General features: G+C 31.5%; 1 protein-coding gene across 1 annotated transcript; it reads left to right on the top strand.

The window, feature by feature from the left end:
- Nucleotides 1-2,504: 2,504 nt before the first annotated feature.
- Nucleotides 2,505-21,468, top strand: hts (adducin 1-like protein hts). Its single transcript, XM_011502232.1, has 15 exons — nt 2,505-2,638; nt 3,940-4,080; nt 5,598-5,784; nt 6,634-7,016; nt 7,249-7,701; nt 8,121-8,257; nt 8,374-8,491; nt 9,671-9,784; nt 9,857-9,949; nt 10,070-10,265; nt 10,417-10,554; nt 10,665-10,736; nt 18,763-18,830; nt 19,946-20,089; nt 21,350-21,468. The coding sequence occupies exons 1-14, from the start codon at nt 2,555-2,557 to the stop codon at nt 20,072-20,074; spliced, it is 2,313 nt and encodes a 770-aa protein (XP_011500534.1). The 5' UTR covers nt 2,505-2,554; the 3' UTR covers nt 20,075-20,089; nt 21,350-21,468.
- Nucleotides 21,469-22,597: the final 1,129 nt, after the last annotated feature.

Raw genomic sequence — 22,597 nt, 5'->3', positions numbered from 1 at the left:
GGGGAAACGTCATTGATGTGCGAGTAAGACCAATAAAAGAAGTATAGTGTAGAGATAAATCGGGAGTTACGCGAATTATAGCGATTTGAAACTGAATGGTGAATCGTGAACGAACGATCGTCTTCTTCGGTCTCTTATTTTGCAGACGACTCGAAATTACTTTGAATTACATGAATCGCGCCGCAGAGTTCGGCTCCCGAGCTCTAATTTCAGGGACTTGATGATCTCCTTCTAACCAATGAATAAACAGAAGCACAATGTAATTCCTGTGAGGTCGATGAGAGCTTAATTATTCTTTGATTAATCAATTCGTCTGTACGCTTTACCGATAAATATGTTCAAATATTAAAGAAAATAACTACTTATTATTATATTTTTTTTTTATGAAAAATTCGTCGGCAATGATTATCATGCATTTTCATTTATGTATTTTAAATTCAAATATGTTATTATTATTATTATTTTTATTATTATTATTATTATTATTATTATTATTATTATTATTGCATGGGCATTAAACTCAAACTTTATATTTTTATTCACATTGGCTATACAAATAATAAATTTCTATATTTTGTGCTTTGCATGTGGTCATACGGTGTTGGTATTGCCAATTGATAAGACATTTTTTTTTTATTTTTTTTTTTATTTTTTTTTTATTTTTATAGATTACAATGTATTAATAATATTAAACGCGCAAACGTGTATTAAGCAAACTTCAAGAAATATAAAATACTTAGATTATTTACATTTGCATATGATTTTTCTTTTTTTTTTCTTTTCTTTTTTAGTTAACCATTAAGAAATCTTATGAAGAAATCTTGTGCATTTTAAGCTTTAATAAGTATAGTTATTTTGACATATATAAATGATGTACGTGTAGCGTAAGATTGTAAAAATACATTCTTACATTCCCTAAATATAGGAATGTCGACTTTTTTTCTTTTCGTTTCTTTTTAATTTGAAATTTAAAGTTTTTTTGACATATTTTCAAAAACACCAATAATACACATATATATATATGCTTATTTTCATCGAAATTTAAAAATACATTAAAAATTTATGCATTTTTTTACGACAAGAACATTGCAATCAATATTTAATAAGTAGTTACTGCTCGCGGACCATGGCGGAATGAAAATTTACATAAAAATTGAAGAGCAAAGCAATAAACATCTTGGAAAATTGATCCGAACTTTTATTTAATCAAGCCGATTTTCTTATCGCATTTATTTATAAATATGTTCTCTCTTATATGGATATGAAACGATCTGCGTAGATTAATAGGGTGAAGCGTTAATTAATTAATTAGCAAGTCAAATTCGCGTCGAACCGACGCTTAAAAATACGGCCCCTGCCACTATCGCAACCGCGCACCTACTTCATTTTATAATAATTATTATTATTGTTATTGTTGTTTATTTCTCTGGCTCTCTCATGCTCGCGGCATTTATCTACCTTTAAGCTGATTAGCAGGTGAGCGCGCATTCGACGGCGCAGTGTGCCACTGCGAAATGAGCTTCTGCCTCCGTCTATATGACCAACGCTGGGTCAAACGGGTCGCCGTCGATGATGTAACAAGATCTCCGTGTACACTTTGTGTGACAACGAGCGGTAAAATCGCGCGCGCGCGCGCGTCATTTACATCGACGTCAATAGAGTCGTCGCGTATGTTTTCGAGACGGAAGTTTCTAATATCATCTCGATTCGCAATGATGACAAGTATTTGGGGGCACTAAAATAACGATACGTCCCATTTTGCAAAAGCGCGGACAGTCGGTTGCACGATGTTGCGGGCTCGAACTAACGTATTTTGGATTTTTCTCGGCCTCGCGCCGATTAAAAGAGTCAGTTAACGCGCGCGCCTCGTCCATCTAACTCGACGTGTGTTATGCGAGAAGGAACAAGTACAAGTGGGTCAGATCGCGCATTCGAACAATTTGAAATAAGTCGTATAATCGAAATCGAACGATGTCAATATGCGCGTGCCTCTTTGCGAAGCGTAGCGCGGGTGTGCTCTTGATCGTGAGTGGGAGCGAGAGTGAACTGTAACGTAGAAGAGGGGGAGGGAGGGGGGGAGGAGGAGGAGGAGAAAATTAATCTCCTGATCGACAACAGAGATTTTAGAACTATTAAAACGCGAGTGCGCGTCAATTGCAAAAGCGCGAGTGTGTATCTTTACGTAACTCGACGATGTGACGCGCGCGTGCCCGTACAAGACCATGTCGCCCAGAGCATCGACACAAGTCCCCGGGCAATTAGGGATATCCCCCAGATCTTACGAATCCGCGTCCCGAATCCGAATCCCGGCCGTCTCGCTCCCCAATGCCGCCGGATGCACGATTAACGTTACGTTGAATTAATTGACAAAAGATCCGAGCCTGCATTGATCTTTAATCGCTTTCGCGTGGCTTTAATTTACACATCGTACACATTCTTCCTCAAATCCTTATCCCTTATCCCTATTAGCCGATTTTCATAAACGATACTCGTTGATCATATTGTGTTCTCGTTCGTAACGTGGCGACGTCGGCTAATTTATCGATACTTCATAATGACTACTATGTTGCATTTGATTCTAGTCGCAAACGTGATTAATAAAGCTCTGATGAATTCTATATCGAGTAAAATAGACGTGGTAAGTGGAATGAAAGTTTCAAAACGTTATCTGTGACTGTGTGATAAATCAAGCATATGTTCTAATACCTACGTAATCGTCCGAGCGTGGGTGCGCACACAGGCGCACGTCCGATGCTCTTAATTTGCGCTCGAACATTTGAAAAGGAATTCCAATATACGGTAGAATTATATACTTTTGCTCGTCTAAATCGCCAAAGTGAAGTCATAAGATTTCATTGACCTTGGCATATAATTACCTCGTTTTATTTAGACGTTCCGCCTCTTAGCGACTATGCTAATGGCTCGAAAATTTAAATGTTCGTAATTACATTATTTATAATATACTTGATATTATCTGTATAATTGAAAGTCAAATAACTCGAGTATAATTTATTCTTAATTTTTATGATTACATAGGGAATTACGGTTATTTTAGATATAAAAATAGATGTATTTTTATATTATTGGCAAGTGAAAAAATTTACCGATTATAAATATATCTTTTATCTTATGGCAATGTATATTTATTTTAATTACGATTACATTCGTTTTTCATGATAATACTTGATTAATATATTTTTACATTAGAGTATTTATAATGCAATTGAAATGTTAGTGTAGCGAGTGAGGAAGTACACCGTCTTTCTATATAAACTAGTATAAATCCATAATATTAGTTTTTAAATCAAATTCGCGCTTTGTTAGATGATAATTATCATGTGCAATACAAAACAAAAAATTAGCATTCACGCTAATTTCTCGAGTAATCGTACAAAATGCCAAATGCTAACTTTACCTTACGGTTTACCAAAAGAAAAAAAAAGTCGAAACTGATAATATAGTCATATAAGAGAACATGTTATCTAAACGATGCCGAGTCGAAGAATGTAACTATTATGAAAATACATAATAATAATGGCAATATTTGCCTTCGATATACATAATTGTTTACAAATTATGTAAGCAATTCTTGTAAATCAATTATTACAAATTAAAAATATCTTTTGCAATTGACTATCAATGCTAAAGGCGCAAAGTATTCATTGATTATATTTTTGTAAAATATTATATAAGTACGTTGCTTTTTATCCGTAGTTTCGTGCATGATGATGAACTAGGATGTGACATAATCCGTTTACGGTCATTTTATTTTTAAAATGCAGAACGTCCGTCCACCAACGCCATCAAGCAACTGCACATTCATTATTAATATAAAATTCCAATCCCCTTATTATCTTTAACTTTATGAGATAAGCCACTTATCATATTGATATAGTAAGAATTTGATTAATGTATGTTTCGTCGTTTGCGTTCTTTCAGACTCTTTTAGAGGTCGGCGAGAACGACAAAATGGCCGATATAAGTCAACAACAGCAGGAGGAACCACCGCAAACGAATGGCGTCCTTGATGGACTCACGGAAGAGGAGAAAAGCAAAATGAGGCCTGCGGATATTGACGCTGTAAGTACATCATCGTTTATTTAATGATCACCTGTTTTACATGAGAGTTACCATCAACAATGCTTAATAATCAATGCCTTTAAAATAATACGATGCTAATTGTTAAGTTAAGCATTCGAATCGGAAATAAGCCAAGGTATTCAATTCATTTAATAAAAAAAATAAAACTTTTCGAGTAAAAAAATTTCTCCCACGATTTTCCTCCTTATCCCTTTATATTAAACTACTACTTTTACAAATTGCCGTTCTGGCTCGCGAATGTAATTAAAGTATAATTATCCCACATTTTGCACTTAACTAGTCATCGGTTATGAAAAAGTTTTAATCTTCTTTTGCCGCCCATTTTTTGCTTATCTATTTACAAAAGTTTAGAGTTACACACCTTCGATTTACTTTTCGCCTCACTATGCCAATTTATATTTTATCTCTGTCGCCTTGAAAATGAATGCAACATATCAAATACAAAAATACTGTGTTGATAGTTTGAGTTGAAAAAAAATAATAATAACAATAATAATAATAATGTATTTTTCTCATCGTGCGGTGCATTGTCCGATTAAGATTGTATGAATGATTCAAAGTGCCGCAATAATCGAAAAATACATTTTACAACACTTGCATAACATTGTATGTGTCCGGATAATGCAACTGTGTAAACTCATGTGTATTCATGATAAAACTTTAAAAATCGTTTTTAATAAATGAATAATAAATGAATGTTTATCAATTTATTAATTAATTTTCATAATAACTTCATTATATTCTGAAATTATTTATAAACATTTTCAGGTACAAAGAATAATACATTTGTCGTATTTTCAAGCATATTTATATCTTCAATTAGTAAGCCTTTTAAAATATAAACATTTTCTTAAATAATACTCTTGCATTCTTGTTACTTTATACCCTTTGGCTAATGCAATATAAATTCTACAAACAATTTTGTTAATTATACTAACCAAAAATATAAAGGTATACTCATCAACTATGATTGGAAATTAAATATTCTTAAATTTTACGTATTATTGATGCAATAAAGTTTTTATATTATTATATTAAATAAAAATTGTAAATTAAATAAATAATCAAAACATTTACTCATCCGCTTCTTTTAAAAATGGTTTAACTCGGTTTTTTTTTTCCCGATATATTTAAAGAGAGTATAAGCACGCACACACATACACACACACATACACACGCACACACACACACACACGCACACACACAAACATACACATACACACGCGCGCGCGCGCGCGCGCACATGATAAATCTGACCTTAGATTATACTCAACTCTGGATACTAGCCAAAAGCAAAGTAGCTTTTTTTTTAAATTTTTGTTTTAAGAATATATACCTCGATTGTGTATATAAAATTATATTTAATGTATTAAAAACTTATTGATAATATTTTTCCAACTGCAATGTTAATCATATTTTTTTTTTTACTCATACGTATATATTACGTATATATTACCTTAATTGCAAATTACTAAGAAATTTTCTTATATTTACAGGACATGAGAGAAATGGAAAGAAGAAAGAGAGTAGAAATGATGATGAATTCACGTTTATTTAGAGAAGAACTCGAGCGTATAATAGAAACCCAAATGAAAGATGGCTCCGGCCCTTCCGGTTTATTACAACAGATTTCAGAAATGATGGGCCCTCAAGGAGCTCGATTTAATACCAATGTGTTCAAAAGTATGATTTTTCATGTCACGTATTTCGCTTTATGCATAATTTGTTGTATGTATACGTAGAAAAATTATATCTCGTACGTGTAGTGTATCTTGAATTTATTTTTCTCAATTTTAACGGTAAATTGATCATTACAAGTAATGCTTTATATAAAATTTGGCATCATTAGTCGTGAAAATTCGTATAAATTTAAGATTTTCGAGCTTTCTGGTGATTTAATATAATCCCTATTGTTTAGAATTTTATTTTATTAATAGTTAGTGATAATTGCAATAATTCGAACAAATAAAAGATTGTATAATATTTTTTTTTTTGTTTGAATGATGGAAAATCTGAAATATTATAATCAGAGATAAGAAGGAAAGAATTTTTTTGTCATATATATATATATATATATATATATATATATATATGTAGAATTCCTTTTTTTAATACTAAGTATTTTATATCTTTTTAATGCAAGAATATTGTAACGCCATTCGAATGCTAAATTCCTCAATTTATTCATTCGTCATCTTATTTATGTTTTATTTGTCGTTTTATTACAGCATTTCAAATATTTTAATTAATACATTATTAAATTTTACTCCTAACGGGTTTTCTTTCTTTTTTCTTTTTTTTCATGTATTAAATGTATTCATAAATTTCTCAATACTGTTTGCTAAATTTACATTACAGTATTAAATTCCGTTTTAAAATGATGCACACAGCGTATAAGTTAATTTATTTGTCATAAAAGTACAGCGAACACATATACATTATACAATGAAAAAGCTAGCTAAAATAGCATTATAGCTTATAGGCCAAACAAAAAAATGTTAATACCCGAACTAATCGATAATTTGTCCGCAGATTCAAATTGCGTCGTCCCGATAAATGACATACGTGGCCTCGACCGTATGGGCTACTCGAAAGACGAGAAGCTGTTACGTTGCAAACTCGCTGCCGTATTTCGACTTTTGGACTTGTACGGCTGGACACAAGGCGTTGGAGGCATGATAACTGCGCGTCTTAACCAAGATCAGGAGCACTTTTTAGTTAATCCGTATGGCCTGCTTTATCACGAGGTAACGGCCTCCAGCCTCGTCAAAGTTGACATGCAGGGCGGTGTCGTCGAGCAGGGCACGACGAATTTTGGTGTACACATCGCCAACTATCAATTGCACACGACGATCCACGCCGCGAGACCCGATGTAAAGTGCATCGTGCACATTGCAACGCCTTCGGTTACAGCCGTAAGTCTAGCTATCGTCGTTTCGTACAAGCCATCGCAAAAAGCGCAGCCGAGATGTTAAATAGAATATATCCTTGTACTTCTTACGCTGCGTATTGTAGCCAAAAAGTATTTAAATGTCGGAAAAACATTGCCCAATACTTGTAGTGAAAATATCTTTACCATAAATTATTCCAGCCTTGATGAACAAATATTCTGGATTTGTAATAATGATTGAATATGGGAATTTGTAGATATCGTCGATGAAATGCGGCCTTCTGCCTCTCGGTCAAGAAAGCGTAGTAATCGGTGAAGTGAGCAGTCATCATTACATCGGTAGCAACAACTCAGACCCGGAGGAACGCGAGAAACTCGCAAGAAATTTCGGACCCATCAATAAAGTCATGCTGTTGATGAATCAAGGTGCGCTCTGCTGCGGCGAGACCGTCGAAGAAGCGTTCTTCAACGTTTATAACACCGTGCTGGCCTGTGAAACGCAGTTGAAGCTCATGCCCGTGGGCATTGACAATCTCAGCTTGTTGTCCGATGAAGCGCAGAAAGCCATTTACGAGGCATCGCGGAAGCCCCCGGTCCCATTGCCCAGTAGTGTCACCGAGCGCTCGCCGATCGCCGAGAAGCTCCAGAAAAAACGTTGGCGTATTGGTGGTACGGAATTCGAGGCCCTAATGCGCATGCTCGACAATGCTGTAAGTAATTGCAATTGTTAAGCTCATTTAAACGCATTTGTTCGTTTATTCGATAAAATTGTATAGGTCCTGAGGTGATGAAGCTGCAGCAGCCATTATTTTCCTTGTAAATATTATACAGTTTACATAACGCTATATATCGATGTCAATTGTATTAAGATAATGTGAAATAGAAAGAATATCGTTCGTTTAAATTTATTTATCAAAAAATTTTAATTTGACAAAATATAGAATCTTATATTACAACCATTTACCTTGCAATTCGAATAAGCATCGCAATGTATGTTGTAACTGAATTTAACGAATGCCTAGAAAAATATATATTCGAAATATAATAAATGAATTATTACATTTACATTATAAACTATTACATTATATTAATATTCATCAAATTATGATAGACAAATTATTTTTAACAGGGTTTCCGTACAGGATACATTTATAGACATCCATTGGTTAAGAGTGAACCTCCTAGGCCACGAAATGACGTAGAAGTACCTCCTGCTGTTTGTTCTCTTAATTATCTATTAGAGGATACAGAATTCTTTAGACAAGGGTAAGCTTAATTGTCAATGTTTTTAGAAGTGTTTCTTTTGTTTGTCGATATTACCTTAATTTTATTCTTTTATTTGTGTTTAAACCTTTTAATATTAATTTTTTTTTTTTTTTAAGCTTATGGAAGGGTGAACGTAAGGGAACAGATAGAACACGTTGGCTAAACTCACCAAATGTTTATCAGAAAGTGGAAATTTTGGAGACTGGTACACCAGACCCAAAGAAGATTACTAAGGTAGAAGTGATAACTTACGAGGATAAGATAGAATAATATCTTTTATTCTAATCAATAAATTTTAATATTTTAACTCGCATAGACATTATGAAGCAAAGTAACTCAATCATTATGACGCTTAAAAAATCGGTTACATATATTTATCGTCATCGCTTTTAAAATAGAATTTATGAATGAATTTATAAAGATCAATTTATATAAACACACACACACACCCGCGCGCGCGCGCGCTTGTTATGATGAAATGAATGAGATGATATTAATTATCAATGAATCATTGTTCGTTGCTTCGATGCTCTTTGAGGGCTGCTTCGAATTTTATAAAAACTCTTTGAGTATTCCAAGCAATGCATTCCATTTTTAATTAGTTTAACATAAAGCCTTATCTATTAAGTAGTTTTGATGTTTCATAAATGTTGTACAATTGAGAGTGCCGTAAACGAACAAATCGTTAAAATTCGTAATATAATCTAGTTCCTCAGCTCAACGCTGTTAATGACACATACACACACACACACACACACACACACATATATATATATATATATATATATATAGATATATATTGATTTTAAATGTAAATCGTGAAAATTATTTGTTGTAGCTTTTCAATGTTTTAATAAAAATAAATATTGCTCAATTGTCATCCACAAGGGTATTTGAATATTTCCCAAGCGATAAAAACTAGATATATACCTTTTATAAGAACTTTATAAAGCATGAAATAGTTTTTCTCTTTCTCTCTCTCTCTCTCTCTCTCTCTCTCTCTCTCTCTCTCTCTCGTTCTGAATCTTTATTCTTAAACGTATAAATCTTCAAATGAGTGTGTGCCTGTTGGTCATCATCAAAGCTTTCGGTGGCCTCGGCATAAACATCCACTGCATCCACAAAACCAGATTCGTCAACGAGAATGATAATAGAAAATGTCTTAAGAAAATGAAAGCTCTTTGAGAATGCTATAGGAGGTAAAAAAATAAAATTAAACACGATGAAACGACCCCGCAAGCTTTACTTCAGACTACCAGGCACACAGCTCGCGTTAATAGAGTGGCCAAATTAATCAAGAGTGTATTGTGATGACATTCGAACAATTTCTTTTATTATGAGGCAAAATTTATTTTACAACATCGATTATTTTGCGGGATCGGGATGATTGTAATTTTCTGGTTTTGTGCGCAGTGGGTGTCCGATGGCTCACCGACGCACAGCAGCACACCAGTCAAGATTGATGGCGCCCTGCAATTTGTACCGAAAAATACTAATCCGAAAGAATTCAAGCAACTACAACAACAAGTTTGTATATCATTTATATCTGTATTGGCTCGCTTAAAAAGATTCATTTTTATGTAATATAAATTTTTATAGATAAAAGATTATCGAAGAGCTGACAAAATTTCTGCTGGTCCTCAGTCACATATTCTTGAGGGCGTTACGTGGGAGGAAGCAAAAAAGATGCAGGTTAGTATATATTTGGTATATATGTTTATTTTGAAAGAAAAGTAAAATAAATTTACTAAATTTCTCTATTATGAAATACCTAAGAATTTATTAGTAAAAAAAATCTATAATTAATTCCAGGATGCAACTATAAGTGGTACTGGTGAGCAAGTAGTACTGGTTGGTGCAGCTAGCAAAGGTATTATTCAACGAGGATTTCAACACAACGCTATGGTATACAAGACTCCTTATGCAAAGAATCCCTTTGATGCAGTCACAGATCAAGAACTCGACCAATATAAAAAAGAAATTGAACGTAAAACTAAAGGGGATCCTTGTATGTATTATGTCATTAAATAAGAAATATCATTCGATAATATAATTTGAAATTTCTGTTAGATTATTGATACTTTTAAAATTTATATTTACGAAATTCAATTTTTTTTATATAAAAATATATATTAAAAGGAAATGTTTCTAATTCATAGATGACGAGTCGCAATCTGAATCTGAAGCGCTTTCATCCTTTAATATTAGTCGCGTTACCCACGAATCAAGTACAGCCAAAAGTCCAATTCAATCGCCAGTGTCCGTGACTTCAGAGACAGAAGAAGAGAGCAGAGATGGTAAAAGCACATTATTATTTTTCATGGAAATATTCCTATGACAAAATATTTATTTAAAAACATTTACTTAATACTTAAAAAATATGTAATCGTTTTATTTCCTTGAATAGAGCCAAAAGTATTACGAATAGAAACCAAACAAGTGCCTGCACCGAGTCAACCAGAAGTTGTGCTTAGCGATGGTGAGTGTTTTCAATTTCATCAGGAGATCTATATTTATCCAATTTTTATGGTGTTGGTAAAAATTATATTTTTAAATTATATATGTTATATGTACATAGCGGTTTTATAAATACTCGATTAATCTAATATTTAAAAAGCATATTGCATGAAACTTGAATGCATGAGCATGAAAATTTTGTTATTCAGAATTGTCTGTTAAACCTTTGGTGTCGGAAAAGCGAGTTGCACGGCAGGAGGATATAAAATCTAAAAACTTTAAAGTTCATCATCCAATCAGTTTTAAGACAGGTGAGAATCATGAAATTAAACAGAAAGATGCATTATATCAATTTTTCATATCATTGTATTAAAAAATTGTATTATTTTCTATAATTGTAAGAAAATTTGAATTGCCTATTCCACACGCCTTCAAAATATTTATCAAATAGCTCATTTAATAATGGACTATATTAAAATTATTGCATTAAAAGTTTAATAATTTAATTCTAATTCCTTGCACATTGTTTTCGATACACACACGATATATTAAATTTTGCTAATTGCCAGTTTTACTATTACAATTAAGTATACAAAAAGTTTTCTTGATGACAAAATTTGTTTGTCGTATCCATTTTTTCGTACAATAATTTGTCATAATAACTGATCGATGATTTTAAATTAAATTTATTTTTATTTATTATCGTAAATAGTATTTGTTACAATAACAATCTAAATACAATTAATTTGATACAGTGATTGTTGACTTTCTCAATGAGCAACGCCGCTCGGAGATGATGTTACACAGAAGTTCTAATAAACGAGGTAAGTTCTGTAGGAAATTAATCCGCAGAACTTCAAAGTTCTTACATGCTGCTTTTGTTGTGCTAAAATTGCTCCTCCTAATGTACAAATCTCATTAATCATAAAAATAACTTTAATTTTCTCTCTTTATTTATTTTAATTTTAATTTTTTAATGGCACGAGCACCTCCTGCTATTGAGCACGTTTAATTCTTATCTTCATGCCTACATTAGCTTTTCATCATTTTTAAACCATTTAATTCCATTTACTGTTTCGAATTAAATCATGCTTTTCATTTTAATATAATTGGACCACCGCAAGTTTTTTTTTTTATTCTACTAGCAAAACCTATAATTTCAATGATAACTTTTAATATTCTCAATGAATATAAAGTTTCATATTAATAAAACAATATCTTTTAAAAAATGTATACTTTTTATTCAAGCAAGTTTTATTATGATAAAATATTTTATGTTACCTATTCCTATTAACACTCTTATTACAAATTTTTAATTTATTTTATTTTCACATTCACATTTCGATTTTTAATATACATAGAAGCATTAAAGTAAAAAACGATTAATCCAGAGAAACTGATTTTATCATTGTTGTAGTTATTATTATTATTATTGTTATTATTATTATTATTATTATGTAAGATATATTTAAATTATAAAAGTTTGATATTAACGTCAAAATAATTGCTGTACGTAATTTTCATAGATAGTGCATGTTAATGGTCTGTATTAAGAAAATTTGTAAAATGATTGTTGCGCCTTGTTAAGTAATCTAATAATTTATTGGATATCATAACGATATTTTAAGTAGTTTTAAAGTATTTAAATAAAAATATGTGCATCATAAGTTTTGTAGACACAGTAAAGTTGTGAATTTTTAATTTACGATATCCAAAAAATTAAATTAACGAGAGAAGCTCGCAATACCGTATGCAGACTTGTGTAGTCCCAAAGAGAAATTCATAAAGGAAATTCATAAACTAAATAATGTCGTTCCTCTAAAAATTTCTCTTTCATACTAAAAGACTATATTTTTTAATAGATATTGTTATGGATGGCTTGCTTTTATAAATTTTAAGCTAGTTTACAACTTGAAATTAGGATCAGAATAATTAATTGGATTACATTTCTTGTATATCGGCGGGCTCTCCTTTCACAGTAAAAAGAGAAAAGGAAGGTTTAAAAATTAGAAAGAAGAAATGCCCATTGACAGGGGGTGCGGAAAGCCGTTGTTCTACGTTTTGTCCAATTTGACTGCTTATTCTCCTCATATCTATTTTATACATTAGTCGTGTGTGTGTGTTTTGGCGGATGTATGGTTACAGGAGTTTCCGGGGTATCGAGGCTCAGTAGCAGCAGAAGCAACTCCTGCAGTGAAGATCTAGAATCGTGGCCAGACAGTTACGAAGCATGTCATCTTGAAACAGCACGAGCTCAAGAAGTTGCTCAACCGATGAAGGTTCTAATTAAAGATATTGAGAGAGTTTCAGCGATTTCGCGTAAGAGAAAACGAGAGTTTTTCGAAAATTCTAAAAGTCAGTTAGAGGATAATAAATATACAATAGTTCAAAATACAACTGAATTATATGATATAAATATAACGTCGAATATTGACACTTGTTGTTCTAAAAAATTAAGTATCGAAAATAATTTGACCGTTGAAGTCAGTGATATTAAATTGAGCAAAAATGTCGGTATAGATTTTGCTAAAACAGTTCATTTATTAGGCGATTGCGCAACTATAAACAATAATGACAATTACAAATGTGAAGAAGAAACATTATGTTCAACAAATAAGACAGAAATTTTTAAGAATATTGATAATATCCTTCGCGATACATATGATTCCTTGAATAATACTACAGATGTATTGTCGGATAATAAAATTGAGAACGAAAAAGACGTTGCGGAAGAAAAAGAGTTAAATTTGAGAAACGAGGAGCTGGATGTTGCAGAATGTATCGACGATATAAATGACACAAGAAATGCAAATCTTTATATAAACGAAGTAGAATTTTCTCTTTGTGACTGTTGTGAGGAATTACATAATAATAATAGCACTAATAATAATAATAATAATAATAATAATAATATTAATAATAATATTAATAATAATAATAATAGTAATAGTAATAATAATAATAATGCTAATAATTTGGATGGACATACTGTCAATGTCATTAATGAAAATATCATCGAAAGTCTTGAAAATCATGTTCAAAACGACACTGAGATATCCGTTAAAATTAATAGGGATTATAATTCGAATAATTGTGACAATGAAGATGCGATTAATTATATAAATGAAGTAGAGTTTTTTGTCGACGATAATTCAGCTTATTGCGATAACGAAATAATGAAGAAAAATTCTGCCCACGACAGTTCAAAAATATCAAGTGACAGCTTAATGGACAATAATACCATTAAAGAAAGCCAAAAAATTATAACGAAATACGATGAAAATTCTGAGAAAACGCACGACGATAGTCAAATGCAAAATAATTCTCACTTTAATACTGCACCAGTGGATGCTGATACCATAGAAATGAATCCATTGGATGTTAATTTCAATTTATTTGCCAAAGCTGATAGTAAAATTTGTGCATTAAACGAATCCTTCGATGATATTGACACGACCATCAAAGCTAACGAGCAATCAAATAATTCAGTGGAAATTGATAATAAAATGATATATTCCGATCAGAATGGCAATGGTTGGTCATCGTTAAATAAAGATGATACGAGCCCTTTGAACGATCACACGGAGCATCTACCAAAAATTGTACCAAATAGCTTAGACTTCACTTATTCAGAAATCGACAAGCAAAGCGAAGATCTTAACTCAGCGTCGACAACAAGAGAAAGTTTTTTTAGTGACGATGATTTGGTAATGAAGCGAATAACACGTCGAGACAGTATTGCAGAAGTTGCCAGCAGCATAAATGCCGACATAAAGCCTTCGAATAAAGTTGTCGTAGACATGCTAGCGGACACCGAGAACTCAGTCAAATATAATTTAGATTCGCAAAATATGAGTCTTATATATAGTATCACCCCGACAAATGATATCAGCGATTCCAGTAAAAATACCACTATAGAGGACATTCTCGAAGACAACCATGATGAGTACGAGTATCAGGAGATTAATAACGACAATAGCGAATTGACTCGAACGAATCCGTTATGTAACGCGGACAAAAAGGATGCCCCGAACATGAACAAAACGATCGAGCTGTCGGAAACGTCGTTTACGTCGAATATATCCAATCAAGGATCGGATATATTGGAACTGCCGAGCCACACTTATTTAGATTTGCAGAAATCTAACGATGAAATCTTTCAGAAAAATATGAGCACCTCGGTCAATCAAATCATCAATGAGTTAAACGACGCCGAACTATTTGTCAATGCTGCGAATTTTGTTGACGAAATAATGTACGACGTTGCCTGCTTGAATTTACCACACGATATTACCAAATTTTCGAAATTAGAATTAAGGAATTACGTACAAGCAAAAATTTGGGCCTTGAATTTAACCAAGAAAATAGCTAAGGACATAGTTGGAAATTTACAATGTTATGATGCCGATAAATCTACAAATTCAAAGGTTAGTAATAATGAGGAATCAGATCAAGTAGAATCACTAGATCAGAGCGTTTATGTTATACGAGAGGTCATTCATCATTTAGTTGATAAAGATTTTTTAGGTAAGTGCGATTTTAAGAACAATAAAATCATTACGAATAAAGAAGCAAAAGAGTCGATTAATATTGAATTGAAAGGTCTTAATGATGATTACAATATTGGGAGTGAAAATATAAATATAAAATGTTCGACGCCATTTTCATTGTCGCCGGATAGATCTAAGAATAATAGCTTTTCCGAGGATCAAATCGTACTAGATGGAGATGACAAGAACGAAAGCCCTCTAACTCATGAAAATAATGCAACTTTTAGCTTAGAACGACAGCAGATCTCAAATCTGCCTGTTTCCTCCAATTCCTCTCCTTCCACGGAATCGCACAATTTTGCTGAACAAGAAGTCACGTCCGAATCGACGGATAATGACACGAAATCTGATAATAGCAAAGAGAAGCAAACGAATATTGTAAAAGAACTTTCAATTTTAAGACATCAAACGGACTATAATATCTCCGATAATTCTCATATAAGCACTGATTCTTTAAGAATTAGAGCGCAAGATGAAAACAATGTATCACCAAAGCAATTAGATATAGGTTCAAATAAAATATGTTATTGTGTAATCGAGTGTACAAGCGAAGATAATAAATATCTTACAAGTACGCCTGGCGATCGAACAAATTCTGAAATTTCTTCAGATTGTTCGGTATCAACTACACGCGATCGCAGTACCGAGCCGAAGCTATTACATACAGATTCAAATAATACGAGGTATTGCGTAATTGAATATACGAGCGAACCCGACGACTATCTTCAAGATAATTCTAAAGATCGGGCGAATATTAATATTCCTTATTCTGATTCTTTAATAATTCATACGAATGAAGAAAACGACGAATCGACGCTAACGAGCGTGGCTGCGAATAAAATTAATTATCGTGTAGTGGAGTGTGCGAGTGAAAAAAATCTGCTCTCGTACAATATATCCAGGGAGTTTAAAAGTGAGATCGTACGTGATATTGAAACCGATTCAAACGAAACTATAGCCGATTTTATGGAAAAATATATGGACTGCGAGGAAGAAATCAATCAGCTATGGAGTCTTAATGAAGAAAAATTGGAAAAATTATATGCCGCTGAGCGACTTGACGAGATAATCAATATTGAAGACGATACAGCGATCGATATAGAACATATTCCAGCAGATCCAATGAACGACAGTGGATTTATTCCCTCTGATGTAAAAAATGAGCTCACCTCTGATATATATTACGATAATTACTACGATGATAAAACAAAAATTGCGAAAGAATTAGGGACAAATGAAGAGTGCTACGAAAATTTCGATTCCTTTAATGCGTCCGATAATGAAAGTAAATTAAATTCATGCGTTAATAAGGAAGAGCCCGAATTAAATAACTCTGATGATGATTTAGCATCATTTCAAATGACATTGGAATCTAGAAATTCTTACTCTAAACTGCCGCCGATATCCGAGTTGCCAGAATTAAATGCATCGACCGATGATTTTATCGAGTCTACCAACGACACAACAAAGTCCACGGAATTCTACTCTTGTCAGAATTCTCTGTCTTTCAAATCTTCGTGCGATCATGAGACGATCGATTCAACTTACACTGTATCTGCAGCCCCGAGCAGTGATTGTGAAAAAGCTTACAACGCTGACGTTTCGACGAATGAGGCATCCTCGGACTCTTCGGATGTTAGTTCCGTATTAGGGAGCACAATATGGCAAATAATGAAAGCTAACAACAACAACAACAACAACAACAACAACAACAACAACAACAACAACAACAACAATAATAATAATTGTAGAGGTGATTTAACCGAAAATTTTGCCGACGTCTCAAACGCTAGTTCGGCCAACAATAATAATTGCGAGGTCGCAACCCTCGAATTCATGACTTATTCCTACGATACGAAGGAATTCATTCAAATGGAAATGGCTTGCAAGAACAGTAGCGAATATTTCGACGTTGCGTAATTTTTCCACCCACGAATGATCATTACATTGCACATTCGACAATATCATTGAGTAAAATTATAAAAATTATCATACACTGCGTCGTATGAATCTTCGCATAACTTCATAATATATGGTTGTTAATTCTCATAAAAATGTTGACTTATCTGCATTGCAGCAGGATTGCGGCGGGTGTTTTTTTCATTCTTTCTTTCTTTCTTTCTTTCTTTCTTTCTTTTTTTTTTTTCTTTTAAATTTTTGGAGGTTTTAGGAGCATACGTGTGTTACATGTTAGAATCAAAAGGTTTGATTGTTACGCTTATGTAACTAAGGATGAATGCTTTTATTTCTTAGAAATAAGTTTCGTTAAAATTGCTTCTGAAGCTCTACTGGGTTAAGGAAATACGAGTATTAATATACCAATATCGCTTATGTTAGTTGAATAACTTTGAATTACCAAAGAGTTTTTGAAAATACCCACAAATAATTTTCAATTTCAATATTATTTATTTAATTGATTATTGATTATTTCCGATATGTAAGTTTTTACATAAATTTCTAACATAATTTCAAGTTTCTTATAATAAAAGTTCTGATCGTTGAAATAAAGTTGATATTTTTTTATTACAATGAATTAATTTTCTATTTATTTAGATTATTATAATTATAATTATTTTATTAAGGAAGCTCTAAAGTTGCGTTGCTTCAAGCGAAAGACTAATAAACAATTTCAAAGCGTACGAAAATTCCCTAAACGGTAATGCGATATTTTTTTTATAAAATATTTTAACTTGAAGTATACGAATACTAAGCAAAAACTTTATTTCCACTCATTATATATATATTTATTCATATATAATTTGCTGAAGTTTGAACTGTTTTTATAATAAAAGTTGTCTCTTAATTTTATTAAATACATTATTGCATTTAAGTTTTAATTATGCGAAATATTTAAAATTACTTTTAATATTAATTATACACGTATGTCGACATATTACCGTATTTCATTGCTACTATTGTTATTATTTTATCGTTTCTTATTCCATGAATAAGACCATTCAAATGATTTTGCAAACGTCTACGTATAATTTGTGATATTTGGGTGTTACTCATAATAATAATAATAAAAAAAAAAAAAAAAAAAAAAAAAAAGTTTTCTTCTTTAGAGCTTCCTTAATGAAAGTACAGTATTTTAATCGTCTCATATAGCAAGCTTTTTATGCTACGTTTTTTTTTTTTTTTTTATTAGAAAAAAGTTCTGCGTTAAAGAAATTATTTAGCTAATGGGCCGTTAGTTTGTCCCCGATGCATATGAAAATAATACGCAGAATTATTTTCTCGATAAAAAAAATTTTTTATCATGGTGTTTGATATTTAATAGAGCATGCTAAATCCCCAAGATAACCATTTCATCATAAACGAAGAAATTGATTCAAACGTAAACTAACAGGTAAGCTTGGTTTTCATTATTTGTCATTTATAACAATCTAAAGTAAGCTATTAAAGTCCTGCGTTAATACATCAAATTAATTAACACATACAGTAAGTCCATACAATAGGCCAAAAGTCTCGTACTTTAATGATAATATTTTGTTGCAGGAGAAAACACCGTTAATGGCGACCATTCGGATGCACACCATAGCACCTTCTCACATAGTAGCAAAGAGGTATTGCATGTTATAAAAAATTTAATTTATTAATCATCGCGGATAAGATTAGAAGATAGAAGAGTTTTAACTATATTAAATAATTGGAGTACTTCGTTTTTTGTTTATTGAAATAGTAATAGAATACGTGTATTCGAAGGATGATGGTTTACATTTTTCGATCAATTGTATTATTCTATTGATTAATATAATTAATTGATATTGTCAACTACAGTGCTCTATCATTGGTGAATTATTTATAAATATTTACTAATTACCAACAACTGTTTTCAATACAATTGAATTTTTTTTTAAACGAATTATTATAATTGCTTGTTTTATTTATTTATTGCGAAGTTCCTAATTATCTATTGAAATTTTTACATAAAATAAATAAATATTTAATATAGTTGACTCGCAGTCATCAATACTTTTCAATTAAAACATTTATTCATTACAGTTAAATTAATGAAATCATTATACACAAATTTTATTATTCACATTATTCTCATAGTATAAGCTATTAATATCTTAAATAGAACTGCCGTTTCATTTATCGAAAGCCAAGCTTTCTTTCTTACTGATATGTATTGCTTGCATGAATCATTTATTAACAGTCGAGAACATCGAGGAAATCACACTTCGTACTCTAGATATCGTTTTATCAATGAAAGAATATTCCATTGGCAGCTTGTAATAATTATACAATTATTAATCATTCCAGTAATGCAAGAGTAATCGTCCGGTAATGACGAATCAAATACATTTATAATGGATAATTAATATAATCTTATTATCATCATTATTAAATACATATTATTATTATTATTATTATTATTATTATTATTATTATTATTATTATATTGTTTTATTTATATCGTTCGCGATTTTAAGAGAAACTCACATTTTTAGTTGATGTAGACAAGTGTCTTTAAAAAATGTAATAATTTTACATTTCGGTTTATAATTTTTGTAAATTTCTGCAATGTAAAATTATTGCTTTGATGCAAAAGTAAGGGAAAAAGTTGCGATGTCGAAGTACCGATTGTTGATTTATCTCGAACGAAGAAGATTTTAAACATTTGCATGTGCATGACAAGAGGTTTATGGTTACGGTTGGGACCTTCCATGTTAAGGGTTCCATGTCGCAGGATGTGAGCGTTAGCGAGGAGTCTCCCAAGAAGGAAAAGAAAAAAAAGAAAGGTCTACGAACACCGTCCTTCCTCAAAAAGAAAAAGGAGAAGAAGAAGATAATGGAGGCGTAGGTAGTTCAAGTTTAGGTACGTTCACAATTTAACTATCACATTTTTAATGCAATGTGACCATTTTAAACGATACATCAATTACCAAGGAACGAGTCAGCAAACAGTTAACCAATAAAAAATTTTTTGCTTGCGATATACCGAATATAAATTCACAATAGATTAGTTATAGGTGGCCTGTGCCTAGAATACGGTGGTCCGAACGAACATTCTTACAGTACCCCAAATATTTTGCTTGTTTAATAGTTTTTTCTTTGTTTTGTTTTGTTTTGGTATTTTAATTCTAGCTATTGTTAATGATAATTATTCGTCAATCAGAAAAATCGTCTTATTTAGAAACAAAAAAATATTTGGCTTAATCAAACATTACACTCATACATAATATATTGTTTAATTATATAAGCAAGTTATTGCTTAAATAAAATATTTATTGACATATTTCGACATATAATCGGACCACTTTAATTTAATGCAACAATGATAGATACGCGAATGAGCAAATTAGTTATTATCGATAATTGCATAGATAGTTTACTATACTTTTTTTTTCGCATAACAGACAAATATAAGTTTCATCATAGTTTGCTTATCAAAGTTATTATCGATAGAGAATCATGTAGATGTATTATATCATTATAACCCTTTGGAGTTTCATTCAATAGTAATTATAAATATTTCTTGATAATTTCATGAATAAGTCATAGCTCGTAAAGGAAGTACGTTGAACTGATAATTATAATTTTTATTATAATTATAATTTACGTTTTTATTTTCTACCTGAAATAAATAATTAGAAGGATTATTAATTGGCTTTAATCGAATAATATTTATTTAATTTACTATATTTTACGAAACATCAATTAACGATTAATAATCGTAATTTAACATATTTGTTATATTGTGAGTTTAATTAAAGTTAAACTTTAATTATGATTATCATTGATTATCAAGAGAATAACTTAAATTGGATATAACACGATTCATACAGTAGAAATTTCTCAATATATCAACAAAAATAGTAAATTGTATTTTGCAATTTCTAACAATATATTGAAATTTGAAATTTAATTATGAAAAAATACACTGCAAGGGGTTATTAACGAATTCACGAAACGAATTTATTAAAAAATAATTTTTATTTAATTGAATGATGATAGAAGCGATAACTATTAGAAAATCAAATTATTTGCAATATAAAACTATAAAATTTTTATTATTTTATTTTATAGGATACAGGACATTGGCATATAATACTAATTTCACATTATATATTTTTAGCCACTGCCACAAAGAGAATAATAAGCTTATTTCAATTGATGGAAGAACAATCAGTAACAAGGCGAAAAGTGAATTCAAGGAAAGTCTAGAGAAGAAATCACAGATTAGGAGAATTAAAAGAGACGACGGCATATTTCCTGGAGTTTAAGACTGCCATTTTACAGCTTCTGTCGAATAGTGATTTTGATGTCATTATTTTCTTATTAACGTTTTCATTAGCGAAACTATAAAGGATTTGCGGAGGGGGGGGTGGTGGTGCAAAGTCAATCAGTTGTACGAAACTTCGATTTATTCGAATTTATTACACATAATATCAAATACAATCATAACGGATAAATAATATAATGTGTTGATTAGAAAATAATGACAACATGGAAGAAAAAGTAATATATCATGTTTCGTCTTTTCCGGTTCTTCTAATTCTTCTCCGAAATGGCCTACGAAATAATCAAATATGCCGAGAAAGTGAAAGTAAGAAGAGGCTTTGGAAAGCCACGATATTCTTCACATTGATAGAAACATTGAATTTCATAACCGAATAAATAAAGAGATGAATTATGCAAACTATGAGAAACAAAATAATATTAATTAAAAAAGAGAAAAAAAGGGGGAAAAAATGTATACAGCGTTATCTGTGTCGAAAAAACAGCGATCGTAGTGACACTAGTAGTATAATTCGATCAATTTGGCTTTTTGAATGCTTGTACTTGCAAATTGATACCGTGAGAGTGCTTTTAACGTGTTTTATCTTTAACTTCTACGTCTATTATCTTTAATCACATTGCTCTTTCTCACTTGTAATATCCGTTGCCTGTAAAGACGCGCTAAAGGAATGAAGGTAGAGGGAGTTCAGCGGTTATGAAAGAAGAGCGATTTCGAAAAGGCAGCGATTTTAAGTAAATGAACAGATGATGAATAAAAGAGAAGCGAAATGGTTGGCTAAATGCTGCAGGGGGAGGGGGGTATCATATATATATATATATATATATATATGTATATATATAACGACTTGTCGCTGTTCGTTTATTGACGATATATTTTATTTTTTATTGTTCTGTCGTTTAGCTTTTATCGATATCATTGATATTAAATTAATAATGACTTAGGGACGAACGAAGTGCGAATGTACGATGTAAACGTCTTGAACTTTATTTGTACAGAGAAAAATTGGAAGTAAATGACTTATTAATAAGTGCGCGGGTGGAATTTTTGCTCTTCCTCCTAAAAAGATTTTATTCGCTGCGCGTG

The sequence above is a fragment of the Ceratosolen solmsi genome, unplaced genomic scaffold (genome assembly GCF_000503995.2).
Source record: "Ceratosolen solmsi marchali unplaced genomic scaffold, CerSol_1.0 scaffold31, whole genome shotgun sequence".
Lineage (NCBI taxonomy): Eukaryota > Metazoa > Arthropoda > Insecta > Hymenoptera > Agaonidae > Ceratosolen > Ceratosolen solmsi.
The sequence above is the reverse complement of the archived record's forward strand: the minus strand, read 5'-3'. Positions and strand labels throughout refer to the sequence as shown.